The 22,608-nt window shown below is 37.0% G+C and overlaps 1 protein-coding gene across 2 annotated transcripts in view; it reads left to right on the forward strand.

The window, feature by feature from the left end:
• LOC131933133 (Golgi resident protein GCP60) overlaps nt 1–22,608 on the forward strand; it is a 34,029-nt gene that overhangs the window by 5,783 nt on the left and 5,638 nt on the right. For both annotated transcript variants that reach the window (XM_059289935.1, XM_059289936.1), the window contains exons 2-6: nt 5,409–5,550; nt 19,884–20,024; nt 20,485–20,598; nt 20,886–20,973; nt 22,282–22,483. In XM_059289935.1, the coding sequence (XP_059145918.1) occupies nt 5,409–5,550; nt 19,884–20,024; nt 20,485–20,598; nt 20,886–20,973; nt 22,282–22,483 (687 nt within the window). The remainder of the gene's footprint in view (nt 1–5,408; nt 5,551–19,883; nt 20,025–20,484; nt 20,599–20,885; nt 20,974–22,281; nt 22,484–22,608) is intronic.

A 22,608-nucleotide genomic window follows, 5' to 3' on the forward strand; every position in this document is an offset into this window, starting at 1 on the left:
TTTTTTTCTTCAATCTTCCTCTTCCTGATTGGTCAGATTGTATTTATCCTGTTAAAAATATGCACCAAGCTTGTTTCCTTGCAGTCTGCATCAATGCAGTTACAAGTGAAACAACTTGCCTGCATAGTCACAGACTTAATGCCTACAGTAAACTAGATATTAATGTTTGGTTCATGAGTCATAAACCTATTTTATTAAGCCATACTCATTCAAACCACTGATGCAAATGAGTGGCCTACAACTTTACACTAAGTCAAAGCACTGATGGATGGCCTACAACTTCACAGTAAATCAAACTACTGATTAGCTGCCTACAATTTCACACTCAGCAAACCACTGATGCTAATGAGTGGCTTAAAATTTCACACTCAGTCAAACCACTGATGCTAATGAGTGGCTTAAAATTTCACACTCAGTCAAACCACACTAATGAGTGGCTTAAAATTTCACACTCAAACCACTGATGCTAATGAGTGGCTTAACATTTCACACTCAGTCAAACCACTGATGCTAATGAGTGGCTTAAAATTTCACACTCAGTCAAACCACACTGATGATTGGCTTAAAATTTCACACTCAGTCAAACCACACTGATGAGTGGCTTAAAAATTTCACACTCAGTCAAACCACTGACTCAAGAGTTATTTATTTGTCTATTGCCTAAACAATGCAGCACACTGTTTCTAGTTGTCGTCAAAGCTATTTGGGTGAGCTTAATAATTAAATCAATACCAGTATGTTGTCTATTGATTGCTTCTCATACTTGTAATTCTGACTTCAGGTGTGTGGGGGAGGGGAGGAGAGGAATATATTTTGTTATTCATGGTACATTATTTTAAAACAAAAATGAATGAGGTGTATGTGATAATATTTATTAACTTACACTAGGGAAAGTAAAGGCAGTTGTGCGTAGTGCTGACCACACTATCCTTTCATATGCCGATGGTCACAGAAACAGGTGAACTCTGCTTCACTATCCCCCATAGACCGTCATTATGGTATTTTAAATTAATACTGCATGTCTAATATCCAAACTATGATTGGACATCATGTTAAAGAAGCTATGCTTTAATATTATCTAACTAAAGATATACAACTTTTGTCATCAAGGTTTAGTGGCCAAAGACTCAGGTATCAGACACTAGTGATAGACTTGTTAAGGCAGCATGCTAGCAAACAATGAATAAAACTACTATACATGGTGTGTTCAAAAAAGGATTTTAGCTTAAGAGGTGGAAAAAACTTTTTTTTAAGTCAGGCAACTAGTGCTAGCTGACTTGACAGCTTTTACATACAAGGAATATCATAGTCTAAACCAGTTACATTCTAATATTTAGCTGTTGTCAGGTTGGTTAATGGGCATAGTTTGAACCAGTGTGTAAAAAAACAAAACTTGGTTGAGAAAAGTTAATTAACCTTATTTTATTAAATATTCATGTAGATAATTGAATCTTTTTCAGCCTTACAATATTTTGTCCTCGTAATCCTTTTATACTTTTAAAATTTTAAAAAGGGATATTTGATGTAGAAAATGTCAAATAATCTTTGGAAAATCCAGTTTTTTATTTATGTGTTGTTGTTTTTTTAAAGTTTCTTTTATGTGAATCGACATTCACATAAAAAAAGCTATTAAAATGTAATCTGCTTTTATCTCAACTTGATTGTATTTTAATTAAAAATCTGTATCACTTGAGAATTCAAATCAACAAAATTGGATATTATAATATCTAAGGCATCTATTTCTGCAACTTGAAAAGTTTCCATGCACTATGTGCTTATAGGAATCAAATATTGTATACCACGATGAAAGAGTGGGTGATAAAATGGAAGTTTAAAATGTGTTTGGATGTAGTTTTTACGTTTTTATCTGTCAGAACTGAAACTTATTCTGTCAGTGTGATCCTAACATACTTTTCCACAAAAGGTTAAGAAATGGTAGTTAATGTATATGACTATCCTACCCTTATTTTGTTCATTGTTCAGTATTTGACTTGAATTATTTATGTAACAACTTGTCACATTCAATTTGAATGTTCTTACGTATTCGGTTTGTACTTCATGTGACATATTAAGTATATGCATTTATGTATTCCGCAAGGCATGTTAGTGAGTGTAATTAATTAATCAGAATTATGCTAATTAGTATTTAATTAAATAGTAAGCTTCATTAAAATTACATCACCCCATCCTCCCCTTAAGACAATGCATAGAGAGCTAAGTTACCACACCATGGCTAATTGCTAAACTAGGTGTGTCATACAAAAATCCCCTCTGTTACCCCCTACATTAAAACAATGTTGGGGAAAACATAATACTTAATTATCTATCAACTTGGTGTGTGTAATTGCTCTAGTTTTTTTTATGTATGGCTGTTTCAAATGTGATGACATGAAATCTGTAGAAAGCAAATTGTCAGTCTATGCTATACTGAACATAATAATGATGTTTGCTATTCTGAACACTCTATTCAACGCTTCATTGAACATCTCGCCATACTTGGTACCTGGTGTTTATAAGATGAATATTAACACTAAGATTAACTTCTTAGACAAGGGTAGACTTTTATATTTTTGATAAACAAAAGCAGTAAGGCATGAGAAAAGACAATTTTTGAGACATGCATAGTGTTAAATCAAGTTAGTAAGCCGACGAAGTTTTTTTTAAACAAAAAAATCGTAGTTTCAAAAATCTTCATCTTTTCAGTAAGCTACAAGTCAACCACTTAGGCTAATCTAACCCAGCAGCGCTATAGATTTATTTAGCCATTCTTAAAATTTTCCTTTGTTACACCCCAGACCACTCCAGGCAGTGGAATAATTATACCCCACTCCCTGCTCCACTCTTCCATATTTATCTATAAAATTAATTTGAAATCACTAAATGTATGCCTGATGGCAGGCTCCTCCCCCCCCCCCCCCCCCCCCCCCCTCCCTCCAGGATTATTGACTGGCGCTAGTCCCCATGCTTGTTTTACCATTGTCTGTTGCCCAGGCAGCAGCAGATAACCATTCCATTACCGTGGCAACTGCGTCAATACTTTGTGAGGGAGAGCTGCATAGGTTGGATGACAGTGCCAACAGCTATTACTTTTTGTCATTTTTTTGTTGTTCAGTCTTTATTTTCTCAGAGACAGTGGTTTGTGTTGTAGTTTATATAGAAAAATTAAAAATTGTTTGATTATTTTTTGGTATCAGACCAAATTATTTTGTGTTGTTGTTTCATAGTCAAGTGGTGACCTCAATCGGTTTACTGGCTTTGAAGTTGGTAGGTTGTTGTTTAGAGTTTAATGTAAACATCAGTGTCAAAGTTCACCAAGGAAGTCAACACATTGTGATGACATTTATTGTGTTATAATCAGTATTTCAATCTCACATCATGGGATTCTGTTGATATATACAACATTTAGATGTCATTGATTTATTGTGTTTTATCGGTATTCCAATCTCAATAGCCCATAGGCATTTAGATGGGATACTGTTGATAAATACAATTTAATGTAATTGATTTATTGTGTTGTAATATCAGTATTCCAATCTCAATAGCCTATAGGCATTTAGATGGGATACTGTTGATATATACAACATTTAGATGTCATTGATTTATTGTGTTTTATCAGTATTCCAATCTTGTTAAATGACCCATAGGTTTTACTTGTGATACTTTTGATTAATATAACATTTAGATGTCATTGTTGATAATTCTTAGCTATTGAATACTGATAGCTCTTTAAGATATAATGGAATACATTTAGCTTTTATATAAAAACTGACAAAACTCCTAAATTTAGCACAATTTAAAATACTTTTTACTGAGAGTTTTTTTTATTGTTTGTGGAAGGATGATAGTGTTTTATCTTGTTTTAACAATATTGAATCACTACTTTCTTTTTTTTTTAATAACCCACTGATCTATTTCTCTTTGTATCATTAAGTATTTTAACAGCAATGCCCATTGGATAGATCATTATTGTTGTCATGGTGCAAAATGTGGTTTGTCTATTTTGTTTCCTAGTTGCATTACACTTTATTTACATATTAAAATTAAAGCCAAAAAGAAAAAAAACACAATTTTTCAACTTTAAGTAGGGGCCTATTTGTTAAAAATGGTGTGTATTTAGAGCACTTTTCTGAATTTTTTTTCCATAACCCTTTGAGCCCGCCAGGCTGGTAGACCGGCTTCAACATTAGGCATATATGTCCGAAAAGCCGGTTTTCCGGCCCGATGATCTAGCGGCCGGTATACCGTCTAATTAAATATAATTAGCGGAAGACTGACTAAAACTGCGCATATGTCTTTTGAGTGCGGGATTAGGATTTTAAAAATTGATTTTTAGGAAAAGTGAAAGTGTTTACGAAAAGCTGAGCCACAGCAGTCGACTTCATCACATAAAGTTGGTGCAAAAGATGAAGCAAAAGACCGAAATATCAACAAAAAAAGTAGAATGACTGCATCTCAGGCAATACAACTACTTATTGAATCTGATGAAGAAGATAATATTCCTGGTCAATATTGTGATGATAGCGACGTTGAATTTGAGACTTAACACAGTGACATTGAAATTGACAGTGACAATGAAACTGTTCTTGTACGTTATGATGCACGTGGTGCCAAGGACAAAGACTTGCCGAAACGAAAAAAAAACTGTTACTGGAGCAAAAACATGCGAAGTTTTTCTTTGCATCAGGTCCGGCAGTGATAACTGTTTTGAAAGTTATCACACAAAAGTGGACTTCTGGTTATGAACTAGTATGGCCAGGTATCAATAATAACAAAACAATTACTAAATGTAAATTTTTTTCTTCTATGTTCTATCAAAACAATAATTACGTGTTCGTTTTATATACATTGTTCTGTTCATACATTGTAAACAAATAAAGAATTTTTGAATCTTTCTGCTTTGATGTTTGATCCTGAGTCTTGATACCAAATTTGGCTTGATTATCTCAAACGGTTCAAAAGTTATAGGCAAAGTTAGAAGCCGATAAGTAAAAATTGGTTTGGCCCTGGGAGCTCAGGAAATGGGAGAAATTAGGCCAGGGAGGCCAGGGCTCAAAGGGTTAAGGCTATGTTTCAGTTTATATATGTGATATAATGCTTTGACATTACATGTGTGTTTTGAATTTCTTTTAGTATTTTTTTTTATTATATTGTTAACATCAAATTTGTATAAAATCAACACAAATTTCACCATCATATTTTTATAGTTATGTTTTTGACAAAATAAAATACAATAATTTTAAACTTCTTTTGACAGTTTTCATTGTTCTGCTTTTTAAGCATATCTGTTCTTAAGCATATTGCTTCATCCACAAACCTTAAGCACATTCAACTGTCCTTAGTCTTAAAGACTTAATGAAAACTGGCCTGTTGTCCTACAGTTAAGTTTGACCATTGCTTCTCATCCTCAGAGAAAGAGGGGAAAGCACTCCAGCTGACCTACCAGACAAAGCTCAAGTTAGTGGCCTTAACCAAGCAGGCATCCTTTGGCAAGTTCCGACCTGACTGTTCACCAGATGTGGGTTTTCTAGACGTTGTGGGCAACGACAGGAAGTAAGTCTTTGTCATGCGCTAGCCGTGTTGTTGCCAACTCTCTTAGGGGCTGGGCCCAGATATTTAAGCCACATTATAGCTGGTCTTGGTAGAGGCTACGACTGCTAACTAAAAAATTTAGAGTTCAGATCCCAGGCTCGAGTGTTGGATTTCCCTGAGTCGACCCAGCTCTAATAAGTACCTGACTCATTTTAGCGGGTGGGCATAGTGCTGACCACACTATCCCTTAACATCCTGCTGTGCTTGAAACAGATGAACTCTACTTCATCTGCCCCGAGTGTCTCATGCATGAACGGGAAAAGAATGCTGTATTTCATAATCTGATCTGCTAATTAGACTTACAAATGCCAAATTTGGTGACAGTCTAAAAATTTGAAATTCTGATTTCTTGGGTGATTAGGTAGATTAGAAATGTCATGCGGCATTGATCTCTTTCATGTAAAGCAGGGATCTGCATCCTTGATTTAATATGAGCCATTTCATAACATATATTGCTATAAAAACAGGCATTTCTGTAGACTAAGTTTTATTTCATTTAAAACTCTTGTATTTGAAATGTTATAAACAAATGTTAGAAGTGCATGAGTACCAGTGTTTAGCCATAGATTGTTTGTGTTTTTTTTTAAGCTAAACCTAACAAAGCTGTAGTGATTTTAATAAGTGCCATATAGATACAGATTATTGACCATTACTGTAAGGTCAAAGTTTAACTATGCTGATATGATTATTATGTAGTCATATTCTCTTTAATGTAATCCATTCCTGTTAGTTTTTAGCGCAATTTCCATTCTGGAGAATTGCGTTTATTAACCCGTCATTTCTGGATGTATGAATGGATGGATGGATGGATGGATGGATGTGTGTCCGCAGCTTTAAGTCGCATCTCCTCCTCAACGAAGCAATATCGATGACTAGTTCCAAAAGCAATTATGTTAAGCAAGTTACGAGGATGAACATAGGCTATAAAAATTCCGGGTTTCTTTCATGGATTTCCCGGAAAAGCCAAAAAACCTCGAAAAAAAGCAGTTTTTTGCCCATATCTCGGCAACCAGACCACTTAGCGACTTGAAACATGTACCAATCGATTCCTGCCATAATTTAGAACAATATTGCCGAAGAAAGTTTTCAAAAATATCCTTTCGTTCGGTCACAAAAAAATTTTTGAATTAATTAAAATTTGGACCGAATTAGTAGGCATTTTTTCCAACCACACCACACGCGTCATCACGTTCAATAGCTGCACCATCACGTTCTATGGCTTCGTCATCACGTTCAGTAGCTAGGCGCGCAATGGTTTTTAGTCATGTAACTCTATTGTAAATAAAACATGTAAAATACTGAAATTTTTTTTTAATAAAAAACGTTTTAATAACTAACCAATGGTTTTACTAACCCTGCTCTTGATTTACGCTACGACAGAGCTATTTTTAAATAACATAAGGAAATTGCGCTAAAATTGTCACTAGACTTTTTAATTAACTTGTTTATCAATGATTCATTACGTGTCATCTTAAAATATGAAATGTAGCCAAATGGTGTGCCATAGTTTACAATGTCAACAATAAGTATCCCAAAACACAACCAATCGTCTTCCGGGTTGCCATAGAAAAATAAAAACGTGTGTAATTGAAGAGGTGAAAGAATCAATACAAGTCCTTTAGCTGTCATCTGTATCTACTGCTGGAGGTCTATGGTTTATTGATCTTGCTGCCATGTTCCGTCTGATGCCCTGTCAGATGTGTCCCTAGTTTGTTTGAGACGTTCTAATCCGGGGGTAGTTGTGGACACATTGTCGCTGCTGGTTGCTTGTGTGGGGAGAGAAGTGTTGGGGGTTGAGAGGAGAGACGGACATTGTTTATTTAAAGAGTGGTGGATATTATTCAATTTTGGGAGGTGGGAGTGGGCAGGAAAATTGGTGTGACGGAGTCGATTTTTTCTCCTTTTGTCTGCGGGTAGAATCTCCGTTTGTCTCCCCTTTTTTCCAGTGGCTGCATTCCCCTTTTTACAGTGACATTCCCCCTTATTTTACATTAGCTACATTCTTCCTATTTTTTTAACAGCTGCTACATTCCCCTTTTTACAGTGACTACACCCCCCCCCCCTCTTTTTACAGTGGCTCCATCCCCCAATTGGCTGCTACCTTCCCCGTTCGACATTATATACATTCCCCATTTTACATCGCCTACATTCCCCGTTTGACAATGAATACATTCCCTATTTTACAGTGACCTCATTCCCGTTTGGCATTCTACATTCCCTGTTTGACATTGTACATTCCTCTTTTCACATTAACTACCTTCCCTGTTTGTCATGATCTAAATTCCCCTTTTCACAACGACCACATTCCCCGTTTGGCATTCTACATTCCCTGTTTGACTTTGTACATTCCTCTTTTCACATTAACTACCTTCCCTGTTTGTCAGTCTATAAGATAAATCAATAAAACTTGTGATCCACTCCATTAAGAAGATACACCGTATAGGCCTATCCAGTGTCGTGGCAAGCCCGCATTTAAAGGCATCCTTTAAAATGAAGGAAAAACGTCCCTAAATAGCTCAGTATATTTAATGATGTTTGATATTTACGGCAAGCTCGACAGCCGCCAGCGACAGGGTGATTAATGCCGGCCTTGTTTATAAATCTAGAATCTTCTTACTGTTCTTGAAGCATCGATGTGAAGATTTTGTGTGCGATGGTTTGTGGGTGCTGAGGTTTTTTTGTATGTGTTATGGCGTAGGTGGCCGTGTAAGGGCTTGGGTTTTATTGTTTGGGCTGGGGTGTAGGAGTGTCATTGTTTATTTTATATTATGTTATGGCTGGGTTGTCATGTTTATGTTTGGGCTGGGGTGTCATGTTTATGTTTGGGCTGGGGTGTCATGTTTGGGCGGGTGTCATGTCAGTGTCGGGGTGGGGTCTCATGACAATGTTGGGGCTGGGGTGTTAGTGTTAGGGCTGGGGTGTCATATTACTGATGGGGTTGGAGCGTCAGGGTTACGACTGGCTGGGGTATCTGTTACCTACAAGGGCGTAGATGTTTGGTCCGTCGTATTGAAGCGATAAGTGTCGCTGCTAGAAAACAGAAAACTGGCATCAGAACACACACAAAATGTTGTTGTTATATTAAATTAATAGATAAAATATTCTTTTTCCATACTGTAGTGAATTAGTAAAGTTTAAACAGGCCTATAGACAACTAATTAGCTGGCTTTTCAAAGGTGGTTACAGGATCCGGACAAAAGGCCGACATAGACAAAGACCGACTGGCTATAAGGGCGACAACTCGATGGTTACTAATTAAATGTTACAAATAGCGAGAAAGCTTATAGTTTTATTCCGTCACACCAATATGTTTCATGATATGTCTTCTGTTCTCTTGTACATTTCCCCCCATATATAAGAATCCCACCCAGTAGATATTAGATTTAGCACACATTTTTTCAGTCATAAGAAAAAAATGTCAGAAAATAAAACTGTCTACTAAATCCAGCTATGCACTTGCAGTCGAGACTTTTGCTTCTTTCGGACATTTTTTTCTCGGAAATTATGTATTTCCTCTAGTTTGTTCTGAAAGGGGGAGGGGGGGGGGGGGGGGGGGGCTGGAAGAAATCCAGGCAAGACAACAAAAGACCTACGGAAATAAGTTAATGTAGACAAGCGCTGTATATATCTTTATATAGTAGTTTGTTAATTCCTTGCCATTTGTTTTTTTTTTACCTTTGGATTAATGCATGTCATTTTCTTTGGCCCCAGCATTGGAACCGACCCATCCCAGTGGTAAGCTGTCCTTTCATGTGTTGGCTGTGTCGTGTGTTAGTTTTTTTTTTCATTTTTTCCTGTGACGTCATGGCACGCTAGAAACAAAAAACGTATCGGTGTTGTGAGAAATGACGTAATAAATCGGATTCGCTGTGATGACACACTTTTTATTGGCTATTACATCGCAGTGTCGTAGGCCACACTTATGTAACAAATGTCAGTAATTCACACAATAAATCTCGCCCTTGAGAAAATGTAACCTAATTATCTTGTCAGTCCCGAGTCCATCTTTGTAATGTTTAGGGTTATGACCAGATTTTTCTTTATTTTTTAGTTAGGCCTGTTTATTTATTGAAGTTGTCGTGATGAGTAACGTTAGGGAAAGTAAAAGTTTTTGGGCATGGTGCTGACCACACTATCACTTCTTAAGCCTAGGTCACTTGCCTCGTGGACCGTCAGGTTCGAACGGGAATATTAATTGTGGTGTTGTTGTGTAATTTATTTTAGGGACGGAGTGGTCTAGCGGTAGAGAGCTGGACTGTAAACCCTTAAGTCTCGATTTCGAATCCGGGTTCAAGTCAGTAGTCCGCCCCTGAGTCCACCCAACACAGAAACAAGTGAACTCTACTTCACTTGCCCTATAGACCGCCAGGTTTGAAAAGGGAACTTTACTTTACCCCCTTTAACAATACGTCTCTGGTATCTTGATATCATGTAGTTGTGTTGATATCACACTAATTTATTTCCTCCTCTCCCCTCTCCCCCCGCCTATTGTCAGATTCATGCTGGTTCAACAGTCTCTTGTATCTTGATATCATGTTGTTGTGTTGACATCACACGCTGTTGTCGACTAAATACAAGACTTGTGAATTTTTTTGCCAGCAATTAAACGCCGGTTAAACTTTGTTTTTCTTATTGAATTTTGGCCTGTAGAACTCTGGGCAAGGGAGGCAATTTTGCGTGTTGGTAGTTATCTCCCCTAATCGAATAGAAAATTATGTTTACTACTTATCTCCGTGGATTCGGCGTATAAGTAAGCTTGTACTCGTCGTGTTGTACATGCATTGTATATGTCGTATTCTGTACATGTCGCATACCTGACGTCTCTACCTGCTCGATGTTGACACCTGCACCTGTACCTGCACACGTCTGTTGTTGTTTCCCCCCCCCCCCTCCCATGCACCAACACCTGTACAGCAACATGTTGCCTTTGCTTGTAAACCCAGCCAGGTCCCTACGTTGACGTGGCACTCCTCCTAATGACAGCCTCCAGATGCCTCTCTCCATTAGTTCAGCCACTTGCACGGGCGACGGGGTATAAAAAAAAAAATTTATACGATCGTTTCCTTTTCTCCGACGTCTCGGCTATTGATTTCTGTTTTCACTGCTGACAACTGCGCAACTCGCGTGAACGATAATAATACTAATAAAAAAATGTTTCTAATTGTTCTATAAATAACACACATCTACCGACGGCCTTGTCGCTACATTTGTTTTTTTATCGCCGCGATGCAACAGTTGTATAAAGGGAGATAATTTGTTGGGGCTGTTGAAATAATTCGGCAACATTTACCCCCCTTGAGTTGAGATGTATGCTGAAGCACGTTTAGTGTTGCATTTCTAATGTGGCAAAATGAATAGCATTGCCCGCGGGTATTGAAGCGCTTTGATCTGAGAAATGACATGAAAATGTTTTTTTTTTCAAGGCGTGAAATTATCCTTAAATAATCAGGGATGTGACTTTTCCGAATTTTAGCGGAAATCCGATTTTTTCCGTTTCAGTTGCGATTTTCCTCCGCTGATTTAATTTTCGCTGAATTTTTCCGCCGACTTTTTTTTTTGTCGAATTGTTACGAAGTTTTAAAAATTAGGAGGAAAAAAAACGGAAATGTCTTCTACGGAAAGGGCCGACATGCTCATTCCACTTATTCGTATTTAAATTTAAATCGACAACTACTGTACCTAGGTCAAACACTCGAATATGCGCATTTCTTTTCGATTGGTCGATTGCGCTAGGTCTGACCGTGCTAGATCAAGTTAAATGTAGATTAAGATTCGGAATTTGGACGGATTTTTAGAGCACATTTTTAGTCCAAATTTTCCGCTATTTTTTTTATTTTCAGTTAACTATTTATCAAAAACACGGGAAAAGGTAATCTAAAATAATGCAGTTATTCAAAAGAAACTTACAACTCTTAAGCCTGGTAATCTAGCTATCGATGTAGCCTAATTTACCTATCGGTATTTTAACCCGCCGAAATCTGCAGTTTCTCTCTGATTTTATTTTATTTCGCAATCTCAAATTAATATGGAAATCCTTGCAAATGGTGACTATGAGGACTAGACAAACCCGCCCCACCTTGTAGCAACGGTGGCTCTTGTGACCTCGCCTTGACCGCAAGTACGTGTTCGGTACTGCTTGTGGAAAAAAAAATGACGTCACAGTCAATTTCAAATAGCTGTTCCTGCAATACGTATGCTTCGTAGGCCTATAGATTAAAAAAAAATACTAAACTCAACGTGACTACGATCGTGTCTTGTTTGTGGAAGAAAAAATAAGTACAGACTGTTTTTAAATTTTTAATAAGGGGTCTTCTATAAATAACTTCACACTCGTAAGATAGTGTAACGTCATATTTTTGTATTTTAAAAAAGTAGTTAGAAACAACTGCATTTTAGCCGCTATTACGCATGCTGGACAACTGTTGTAAAACATTGTAATAGAAATTGAATAAGATACCCTATGTTGGTCGACCTCAGTCAATATTTTAGAAAAAAATCGATGTTATTTTTTTTTTCAAATTCAATTCGAGGGGGGGGGGGGGAGGGGAAGCGTTTGTTGGCTGAGATGTGACGTCATTATAGGGGGGGAGTCTTGGCTTTTGTAGGAGACATGGGAGGTAAATATCGTCAAAAAAAAAACGTGGATGACCCCTAACAATTTAGTTATTCCAAAAAAACAAATATCGATGTGCTTGGCTATCAAAATGATTAACTTTGGTTCACACATCAGACCCTTTCTAATTTTAGCTAACCTGGTCCTTTTCATTTTTCCATCACATGAACCTAAAATTTTCAAATTATAGGCTAACTAATCTTAATCTAGGCTCTTTACAGTTGAAGACAAATATTTTTACCAATCCAATCTTTAAAAGAATATAAGGCATTAGGCCCCCTATTAAAAATTGAAAACAGGAGTACATATAGAATCTACATTAGATTATTACAGTTTAAATTAGCTTAATGGTAAAATAAAACTTAATTGCTACTTTTGTTACATTGTAATTTTTTTTAAAGTTGTTTATAGGGTAAACATTGAAAGTCTTGTCTAATTGCAATTTAATGCTATTTTTGAGTAATATAAACTTCTTGTATTTAAAGTATTAACTTCATTAAACAGTTAATTAGTACAGTAACAGTATAAAGCTGCTTAACTGCGATCAAAAGTAGATAAAACATATTGAGTTATTTATCCGAAGAAAATTTCCTAATTTTTTTTCCTGGTCTGGTCACATCCCTGAATAATAAAGAGTCGAAAAATGTATGGCTGAAGGAGGTTATCACTGGTTGAAAAACTACCTGTGTGAGGGTGCTTTAATGCTATAACACATTTTCCTTAATGTCCTACAAAAAAATACACTTGGTATTCACATTCTTAGAATCCTTAGTAAAGAATCCTCTTTAGACCTAGCTCCATCTGGCAGATGAAGTAGAGCTCATGTTTCTTGACCTCGGCATATGAAGATGTTGTCAGGGGACAGTACTTTCCCTAACACGAATTAGGTTTGGGTGGACTCAGGGACGTTCTACTGACTTGGACTAGGAATCGAACTCGAGACTTTCGCTTAAGCAGCCTAACGCTCAAGCCACTGGTTTGAAAAATGGGTTTTGAGTCCTTAGAGATACACAATGCTGTGGTTCTAATTCCATCCATCCATACATCTCTGTCGCTCTACACTCCATAGGGGACTTTGGTTTCATTCACACCCTCTTCCTCTCAGACTTGTCTGCTGTCTTCTTCCATATCTAGATTCGTTCTAATTAGTTGACTTTAATTAAATGACCTGTCTTCTGTCTTCTTCCATATCTAGATTCGTTCTAATTAGTTGACTTTAATTAAATGACTTGTCGTCTGTCTTCTTCCATATGTGGAATCGTTCTAATTAGTTGACTTTAATTAAATGACCTGTCTTCTTCCATATGTGGAATCGTTCTAATTAGTTGACTTTAATTAAATGACTTGTCTGCCGTCTTCTTCCATATCTAGATTCGTTCTAATTAGTTGACTTTAATTAAATGACTTGTCTGCTGTCTTCTTCCATATGTGGGATCGTTCTAATTAGTTGACTTTAATTAAATGACTTGTCTGTTGTCTTCTTCCATATGTGGAATCGTTCTAATTAGTTGACTTTAATTAAATGACTTGTCTGTTGTCTTCTTCCATATGTGGGATCGTTCTAATTAGTTGACTTTAATTAAATGACCTGTCTTCTGTCTTCTTCCATTTCTAGATTCGTTCTAATTAGTTGACTTTAATTAAATGACCTGTCTTCTGTCTTCTTCCATATGTGGAATCGTTCTAATTAGTTGACTTTAATTAAATGACTTGTCTTTTGTCTTCTTCCATATGTGGAATCGTTCTAATTAGTTGACTTTAATTAAATGACCTGTCTGCTGTCTTCTTCCATATCTAGATTTGTTCTAATTAGTTGACTTTAATTAAATGACTTGTCTGCCGTCTTCTTCCATATCTAGATTCGTTCTAATTAGTTGACTTTAATTAAATGACTTGTCTTCTGTCTTCTTCCATATGTGGGATCGTTCTAATTAGTTGACTTTAATTAAATGACTTGTCTGCTGTCTTCTTCCATATGTGGGATCGTTCTAATTAGTTGACTTTAATTACAATGATCGCTAGTTCTGGTTTGACGAGGGTAATGTATATCATAAAACTGATTACTAGGGTAGTGTGCTATAATGGTTTGGAACAATGGTGTAGTTCAGGGGTCTCCAAACTTTTCAGTCCGAGGGCCGCATTAACTGAAATTTGATAGTTCTGGGACCAGTTTCTTCCAGGCATGTCCTTGATTTTTCTAGGCAAAATTCCTCAGCCAGCACCAACAAACGTTTTTTCCGTAGACAAAAAGATCTCCGCGGGCCGGATGAGAGGACCTCGCGGGCCGCATCCGGCCCGCGGGCCGTAGTTTGGAGACCCCTGGTGTAGTTGTACGCAGGATACTGGTAACTAGGGAAGAGTTGATCAAAACGAGGCTAGGAACTACTGTAAACAGTAGTTTTCCAAGCGGGGGTTGGGCTTTTGTGTTCAGTTTTGTTACATTGTAACCTGGAGTTTTCCAAGCCAGAATTTGTTTGTAAAGCAGGAGTCAAAAATATATTTTTTTTTGGTGGACTAACTACAAATTAAAACGTAATAAAAGAAATGACCTAACGTACAGTGTCATGGTGGGTCAGTCACTAGACTGGAGGTTGTGACCAGTGGCGGAGACAGGGGTTTATTTTACGGATTTTCATCATGGTGTCACCCCATAAATTGTGTCACCCGGTGCGGACCGCACCCCCGTACCCGCCTGGTGATGCCACTGCATAATTACACACATGCATGCGTGTGCATATTTATGTCTGACATCTTTACTCCCCCTCCCCATGGCAAAAATCTTGCTAAGGCAAGGCCGTTATAACTGTGGTTGAGACATTTACGACGAGCGTCTTGTTTGGTTCAGCTCATCTCCCGATACTTGATGTGACTCATAATAATTAATATGGACAGTCAATTAGACAACTGGCTTAATGACGACACGCCATCCCGCCACCCGATCTGACCTGGCCTTAGTACAACTTTAATCAAAGATAAGACATTTCGTTTTGAGGGAAACGGCGGCTTGGAATAATCGATCGGCTTTGGCTCAGGCCTGCTGGTAAGGTCAGAGTTGAAGGCCGCGATGGTTTTAGAAAACAACAGTGGATTTTCGTAATGGTTTTTTCACGGATGGCGCCTTGATCTCTTTGATGTAGGCTGAATTTCTAAGTGGTTATAGGCTAAGTTTGAAATAGTGTAGACAGGGTCTAGAATTGACAGAAGGTTCGGTATATTGAGAACTGAGTAGCTGGCTAGATTTGGTACAAGTGAAAGACTAGATCTAGATCTAGACTCTAGATCTAATCTAGATCTAGAGATCTATCATCATCATAGAGTATTCATCAGAGGACATAGACATCATGGCATGGGACTGGGCTAAGCTCAGTTGGTAGATTTTCTAAGTCGTTATGATTACTAATCATTACTGATTACTCAGTGATTACTGATTAGGCTAAAAGTCGGTAGAGTTCTAGATCTAGAATCTAGATTAGAATCTAGATCTAGGTATAGAATCTAGAAAGATGTGACGCAGTCTAGAAGTGTTGATCAGATATAGATCTAGAGTTCTAGACTAGATCTAGATCTATATCTAGAATCTAGATCTAGAATCTAGCTGATCTAGATTAGCTGTAGGAATGTAGAATATAGGTTGTAACGTCTAGACTCTAGATCTAGTTCTAAAAGTAAAGACTAGTCTAAGTCAAGAGAGCAGTGAGCCAACTATCTAGATCTAGACCTAGATATCTAGATCTAGACTGATTCTAGATTCTAGACTAATATCTGACTACGCAAGATCTATAAATCTTTATCTAGACTAGCTAGACTAAGTTAGTAAGAAGTGACTACCCTATGTCTAGAAATGACCTCAAGAGAAGACAGTATTGCATTACACTTAACAGTAGAACAGCCACCACTTGTGTAAGTCAACTTGACTGAGTCAAGTGCTTGACCATCTTATACCCCTCCAGCATTTTCCTGGTTCTATAGAAGACCAGTGGGAGTAGGCTGTTTGTGTGTGTTTTTGTTCAGTAAGCCATGTGTTGTTGTAGGGTGATGTAAAGAATTCTGCTGCTTTTTTTTTGGTTAGGTAATTAATTAGTAATTATGTGTAGGTAATTAATAATTTGTGTAGGCATATGCAAGCAGCTGGAAGTTGTGTAGGTGATCTTTTATTTTAGTAGGTCATTTTGTGTAACATCTTCCGCATGTTATGTAGGTCATCTTTAAGTTATCTAGGTCATCTTCTGTAACATCTGTAAGTTAACTAGGTCATCTTCTATAATATCACTTCTGTAATAAACTAGGTCATCTTCTGTAACATCTGCAAGTTAACTAGGTCATCTTCTATAATATCACTTCTGTAATAAACTAGGTCATCTTCTGTAACATCTTGTGTAAGTTGTATGAATTAGGTTGCACAAGTGTACTGATTGTGTTTACATTTTAAATGTCTTATTTTTCATGAATGTGTGGATACATGCATCTATTAGCTTGGTGATGGGTCAATAAAACTCCAAAATGAAACAACTGCTGCCTTTTAGTTTATTCTTGAATAGACAACAAAGGCTATGGAAGCAAATCCAAATTAAAAGGATGAAATCCAAGTCAACGGCCTACATGGTGCATAACAAGTTGACACAAGTTGAATACTTAATTGTGTTGTAGGAAATACTGTCCAATATTCAATTAAGAACAAAGAGGAAGAAGTTTAGTGATTGTCAGTTATTGATGCTGTTGTAGTTTTGCTGGCCACACCATGACAGCTTATTTAAACTTCAAGCTTCATTTGCTTGTCTATCCATCACATTTCTGATGTTGTACAAAAATCAGAATTGTAGCTCTACAGCAAAAAGTTACTTAGTTTTACAAGGTTTCAGCGGCGTTTTTTTGTTTGTTTCATACTGTTGAACAGAGCTACAAAGGTTTCTTTTTAAACAGACTGAGTTGGCTGTTGCTGTGGTAACCAGGGATAGCCCTCATTGTCTGACAGTAGGTTAGGCTAATGGATGTTGATTCAAGGCATGAGATAAGGACTTTGTTTACATTTCTCCTGCATTGGTCTGATCAACTGAAATTACAATGCAAACATTTTAAATTGAGGGTTGATGCAATTATAATTGTGCACTGGTTGCGTGTTGTTGCTGTCAGTCGATGCTAAATCCTGACAATTGGTCAGTGGGTGGTATTTTCTGTAATGTTGGTGTCACTGGTTGTTTGATTCTTACCATCACATATTAAACAGGGATGTGACTTTTCCGAATTTTAGCGGAAATCCGATTTTTCCGTTTCAGTTGCGATTTTCCTCCGCTGATTTAATTTTCGCCGAATTTTCCCGCCGACTTTCAATTTTTGTCGATTTTTTACGAAATTTAAAAAAAAATTAGGAAAAAAAACGGAAATGTCTTCTACGGAAAGGGCCAACATGCTCATTCCACTTATTCGTATTTAAATTTAAATTGGCAACTACTGTACTATTCTTAAGTCAAACGGACACTCGAATATGCGCATTTCTTTTCGATTGGTCGATTGCGCTAGGTCTCACAGTGCTAGATCAAGATTAAATGTACATTAAGTTTCGGAATTTCGGCGGACTTTCGATGTTTTCAAAGCACACTTTTTTTAGTCCAAATTTTCCGCTATTTTCAGTTTACTATTTATCAAAAACACGGGGAAAAGGTAATCTAAAATAATGCAGTTATTCAAATGAAACTGACATCTCTTAAGCCTGGTTATCTAGCTATCGATATAGCCTAATTTACCTATCGGTATTTTAACCCGCCTAAATCTAGAGTTTCTCTCTGATTCTATTTTATTTCGCAATCTGAAATTAATATTGAAATCCTTGCAAAAGGTGACTATGAGGACTAGACTAACCCGCCCCACCTCGTAGTAACGGTGGCTCTTGTGACCTCACCTTGACCCCAAGTACGTGTTCGGTACTGCTTGTGGGGAAAAAAAAATGACGTCACAGTCAATTTCAAATAGCTGTTCCTGCAATACGTATGCTTCGTAGGCCTACAGATTTAAAAAAAAATACTAAACTCAACGTGACTACGACCGTGTCTTGTTTGTGGAAGAAAAAATACGTTCAGAGGTCTTCCATTAATAACGTCACACTCGTAAGATAGTGTAACGTCATATTTTTTGTATTTTAAAAAAGTAATGTTAGAAACAACTGCCTTTTAGCCGCTATTAGAAAACTGTTGTAAGGCATTGTAATAGAGATCGAATAAAATACCCTTTGTTGGTCGACCTCAGTCAATATTTTAGAAAAAATCGATGTTTAAAAAAAAAATCAAATTAATTTCGAGGGGGGGGGGCATTTGATGGCTGAGGTGTGACGTCATTATAGGGGGGGGAGTCTGGGTTTTGTAGGAGAGAGGGGAGGTAAATATCGTCAAAAAAACGTGGATGACCCCTAACAATTTACATTTATTCCAAAAAAACATAAATATCGATATGGCTTGGCTATCAAAATGAATAACTTTGGTTCACACGTCAGACCCTTTCTAATTTTAGCTAACCTAATCCATTTCATTTTTCCATCACATGAACCTAAAACTTTCAAATTATAACTAATCTTAATCTAGGCTCTTTACAGTTGAAGACACATATTTTTTACCAATCCAATCTTTAAAAGAATATAGAGATCTAAGGCATTAGGCCCCTATTTAAAATTGAAAACAGGAGTACATCTAGAATGTACACTAGATTAGTACAGTTTAAATTAGCTTAATGGTAAAATAAAACTTAATTGCTACTTTTGTTCCATTGTAATTTTTAAAAAGTTGTTTATAAGGTAAACATTAAATTGCAATTAGACAAGACTTTCAATGTTATTTTAGAGTAACATAAACTTCTTGTATTTAAAATATTAACTTCATTAAATAATTAATTAGTACAGTAACAGTATGAAGCTGCTTAACTGCGGTATGAAGCTGCTTAACCGCGATAAAAAGTAGATAAAACATATTGAGTTATTATCCGAAGAAAATTTCCTAATTTTTTTTCCTGGTCTGGTCACATCCCTGTATTATTATTATTATTTTATTAATAATATTATTATTATTAGAGCAAGACTTTATGTTAAAGTCTTGTTATGGTTTATGACAATGCTGTGAAACTATGACCAAACAACTTCTAAACTCTGACAGCACCAACTATGATTTTACTAACAAAACATGACTGCACTTACCAACAAACACTGGTAATAGCTTAAAAATACTAAATTTAATATAAACGCAATAATAAAAAAAACTGTCAATTTGTCTGGGCTAAAGCACTCATAGCTAAAAAATCATTATAAAATTTCTGAATATTCAAAGCTTAAGATGGCAGCTTTGTTTGTATGTGCTTTTCATTTTGTTCTTTGGTGTATATTTTTTTAAATACAATTTTAGTCATCATTTCTTTAGAAGTCTGATAAACTTGATAGATGCCAGGTTTTTCTAGGAGACTTTATTTACATCGTACAAATTTGGTTATAAGTCAGTTGTGTTTTAATGATGAACATGCATAAAATGTTTCTGTCATTATCACATTTTAATGATGAGTCTTAACAGAAACTTTGAGTTACTATCAAAGGGACTTAAATGGACTATATACTAAACATTATCTAAGACACCCTTCCCCCCCCCCCCCCCCTAAAAAACAAAACAATCAACCAATGTTATATGACTGACTATTAAACCTATTTCAGGCAAGCTTGGCAAGCATTAGGAGACATGTCTAAGGAAGCAGCTATGGCTGACTTTGTCCACAAGATGGCTGAATCCTGCTCCTTGTTTGAACCTTATGTAGAGGCACACAAGGCAGAGAAGGAGGAGTCAGAGAGAAAACAGTCAGTTTTTATAGTGCTATTTACGTCATGTATTTTTTATATACTATAGGCCTACATAACTATATACAGTGTAATGAAATAGTTTGTTTTAAAAGAATTTCACAGAAAATGCACAGGGAAAACCTAATATTCTGTCGGTACTACTTTATTTTGTATTAGGCTGATTTTTTGTGTTAAGTGTTTTAACATATGTGTGTGCACATATATATGTAAATTTATACATAAATAAATACACATATGTGTATACATATAAGCAATGCTCCTTTAAGCTGCGCAGTGCGTTGTAGTTTTTATCCTGCTGCGTAGTCATTTTATAAGATACATATATCTTTTGCATAAGAACACTGAATCTAAACCTTCAATACATAGCAAGTTTTCTACTTAATCAAACTTAAGCTCTGCAAAACAAATAATTGTATTATCCTGTAATTTTGTAATATTTCTTCATTGTGTTTAACAGAAAAGAAGAAGAGGAAAAGAGGAAACAGGAAGAGGAGGAGACAAAGAAAAAAGAAGCAGAGGCTGCAGCACAGCAGGCGCTTGAGGCAGAGAAACTGAAGCAACAGGAGCAAGAGTAAGTCTGTACAGCATAGCTGGCATAAAACACATAATCACCCCCCCCCCCCCCCCCCCATTTAAATGATTAAATTAAATAATGTTTTTATACAAATGGAAATGTTAAGCTGATTGCTTCTTAAACCTTGGTCCATAAATGTTTATTCCAAAAGTTGTTCACAGTGCAGAAAGAAGTAATTTCTCAATAAATTTTTATTCTCTTTATGACTTTTTTATTTACTTATGTAGGCTACAGGTTCAATCAATTTAATATTCTCTTACTGAATTTTTTATTTACTTTTGTAGGTTACAGATTCGAGCGGCACTGAACCAACAGACACAAGTACAGTTCAGACAGTACGCAGAACAGCAGTACCCAAATAACAAAGCAATGGTAGGTTTGTTTAGTTCAGCTAGTTCAATCAGAACTACTAGATATACTACTAGGTATGAAATGTGGGACTGCTAGCCCGAAAGTCTCAAGTTTGAATCTGGGTTCAAGTCAGAATGTACTTGAGTCCACCCAGCTCTGATGGGTACCTAACTGGATGAATCAGATTTTTTATCCAGATGATAAAATAAAGAGGGGTTCGGCTTGAACGGGTACAAAAGTTATTTGTAACTATTCATCTGCCATTCTTTCAAGTTTTGTTATTGTATTGTCTTAACTAAAAACTTACCACATAAGTTTTGCTTATATCCAAATTCTTTTAAAGTAAATATTCCTCTTTTGTACTTAAACATACCATAGGTTAGAGGAAGTAGAGTTCATATTTCTTGACTTGGTATATGATGGGATTGTGTGGTCAGCACTATGCCCAGCCTCCTTTACTTTTCCTAATATGAGTCAGTTGAGCACTGTACAGCAACCATGCCATTCCATAATCCCTACCAAGCATACCACTTGCTCTATCTCAAACGGGAACAGGGCATTTCCCCCCTGTCAATTACCCCCCCCCCCCCCTGAACATTTCCCCCCTGACATTACCCCCCCGCCCAGTAGGACATTACCCCCCCCCCCCCCCCCCCCGGACAGGGATAGGTTTAGGGCTAGGATTAGGGCTAGAGTTAGGGTTAGAGCTAGGGTTAGGGTTGTGTCTAGCGTTGTTTTTGGTTAAGGTGGATGTTTAGGTTTTGGTCTTTTTCTTAAGGTTTGGATTAAAGTAGTATATAGGTATAGAATTCTAGTTAGAGTTAGGATTCTAACTTGAGAGGGGGGGGGGGGGGTAATTGACAGGGAGGTAATTGCTCCGGGGTAAATACGGGGGGGGGGGGGGGGGTAATGTCCTGTAGCCATCTCAAACGCAGAACAAATAATTAAACCCTCTTCATACCACCCAATCAACTCCTCTTTCTTCCACCCCCACCCCCACCCTCCATACAACTAAACTCCTATTTATTTGTATGTGCAAGCAAGATGAGCTGATCATACAATATCCAACAATCCAGAAACCCCCTCATCCCTCCCCATCCACACCATATAACATACAACTGAACTCCAATACATATATATTCATATATAGACATCTAACACTCCCCCCCCCCCCCCCTTCCACACACACCCAATAAAACATAAAAATAAACTGTTCTCCAACAAGACAAGGTGATCCAACACCCTCATTCCCCACTCCCCTCGCACCATCAAACAACCCCCTCCCCCATATGAGATCCAACTAAACCCCTGCTATACTCTGTGTTCCAGCAAGATGAGCTGATCATCCAACTCCAGGACCAGCACTTCCAGCAGTACATGCAGCAGGTGTACCAGCAACAGCTGCTACAGCAACAGACCACAACAGCCAACGGAGACATCACCACCAACACAACCAGCACAGAGCCAGTGAAGGCTTCCCCTATCCCAGATGGTGTCACGCCTATTTCTCCCTGTGGAGAGGATGAAGAAGGTAAAAAAAATTATTTAATTATTTTCTGATATTAATGAGTAAATATTTTATCTCTTGTAAGGGAAGCTACTCATTTTAGATTGCCTGACCATTTTTGTTTTCCAGACATGACAGATAACTCTAAA

Source organism: Physella acuta, unplaced genomic scaffold (assembly GCF_028476545.2).
Source record: "Physella acuta isolate Inbredline_101_S28 unplaced genomic scaffold, ASM2847654v3 ptg002375l, whole genome shotgun sequence".
NCBI lineage: Eukaryota > Metazoa > Mollusca > Gastropoda > Physidae > Physella > Physella acuta.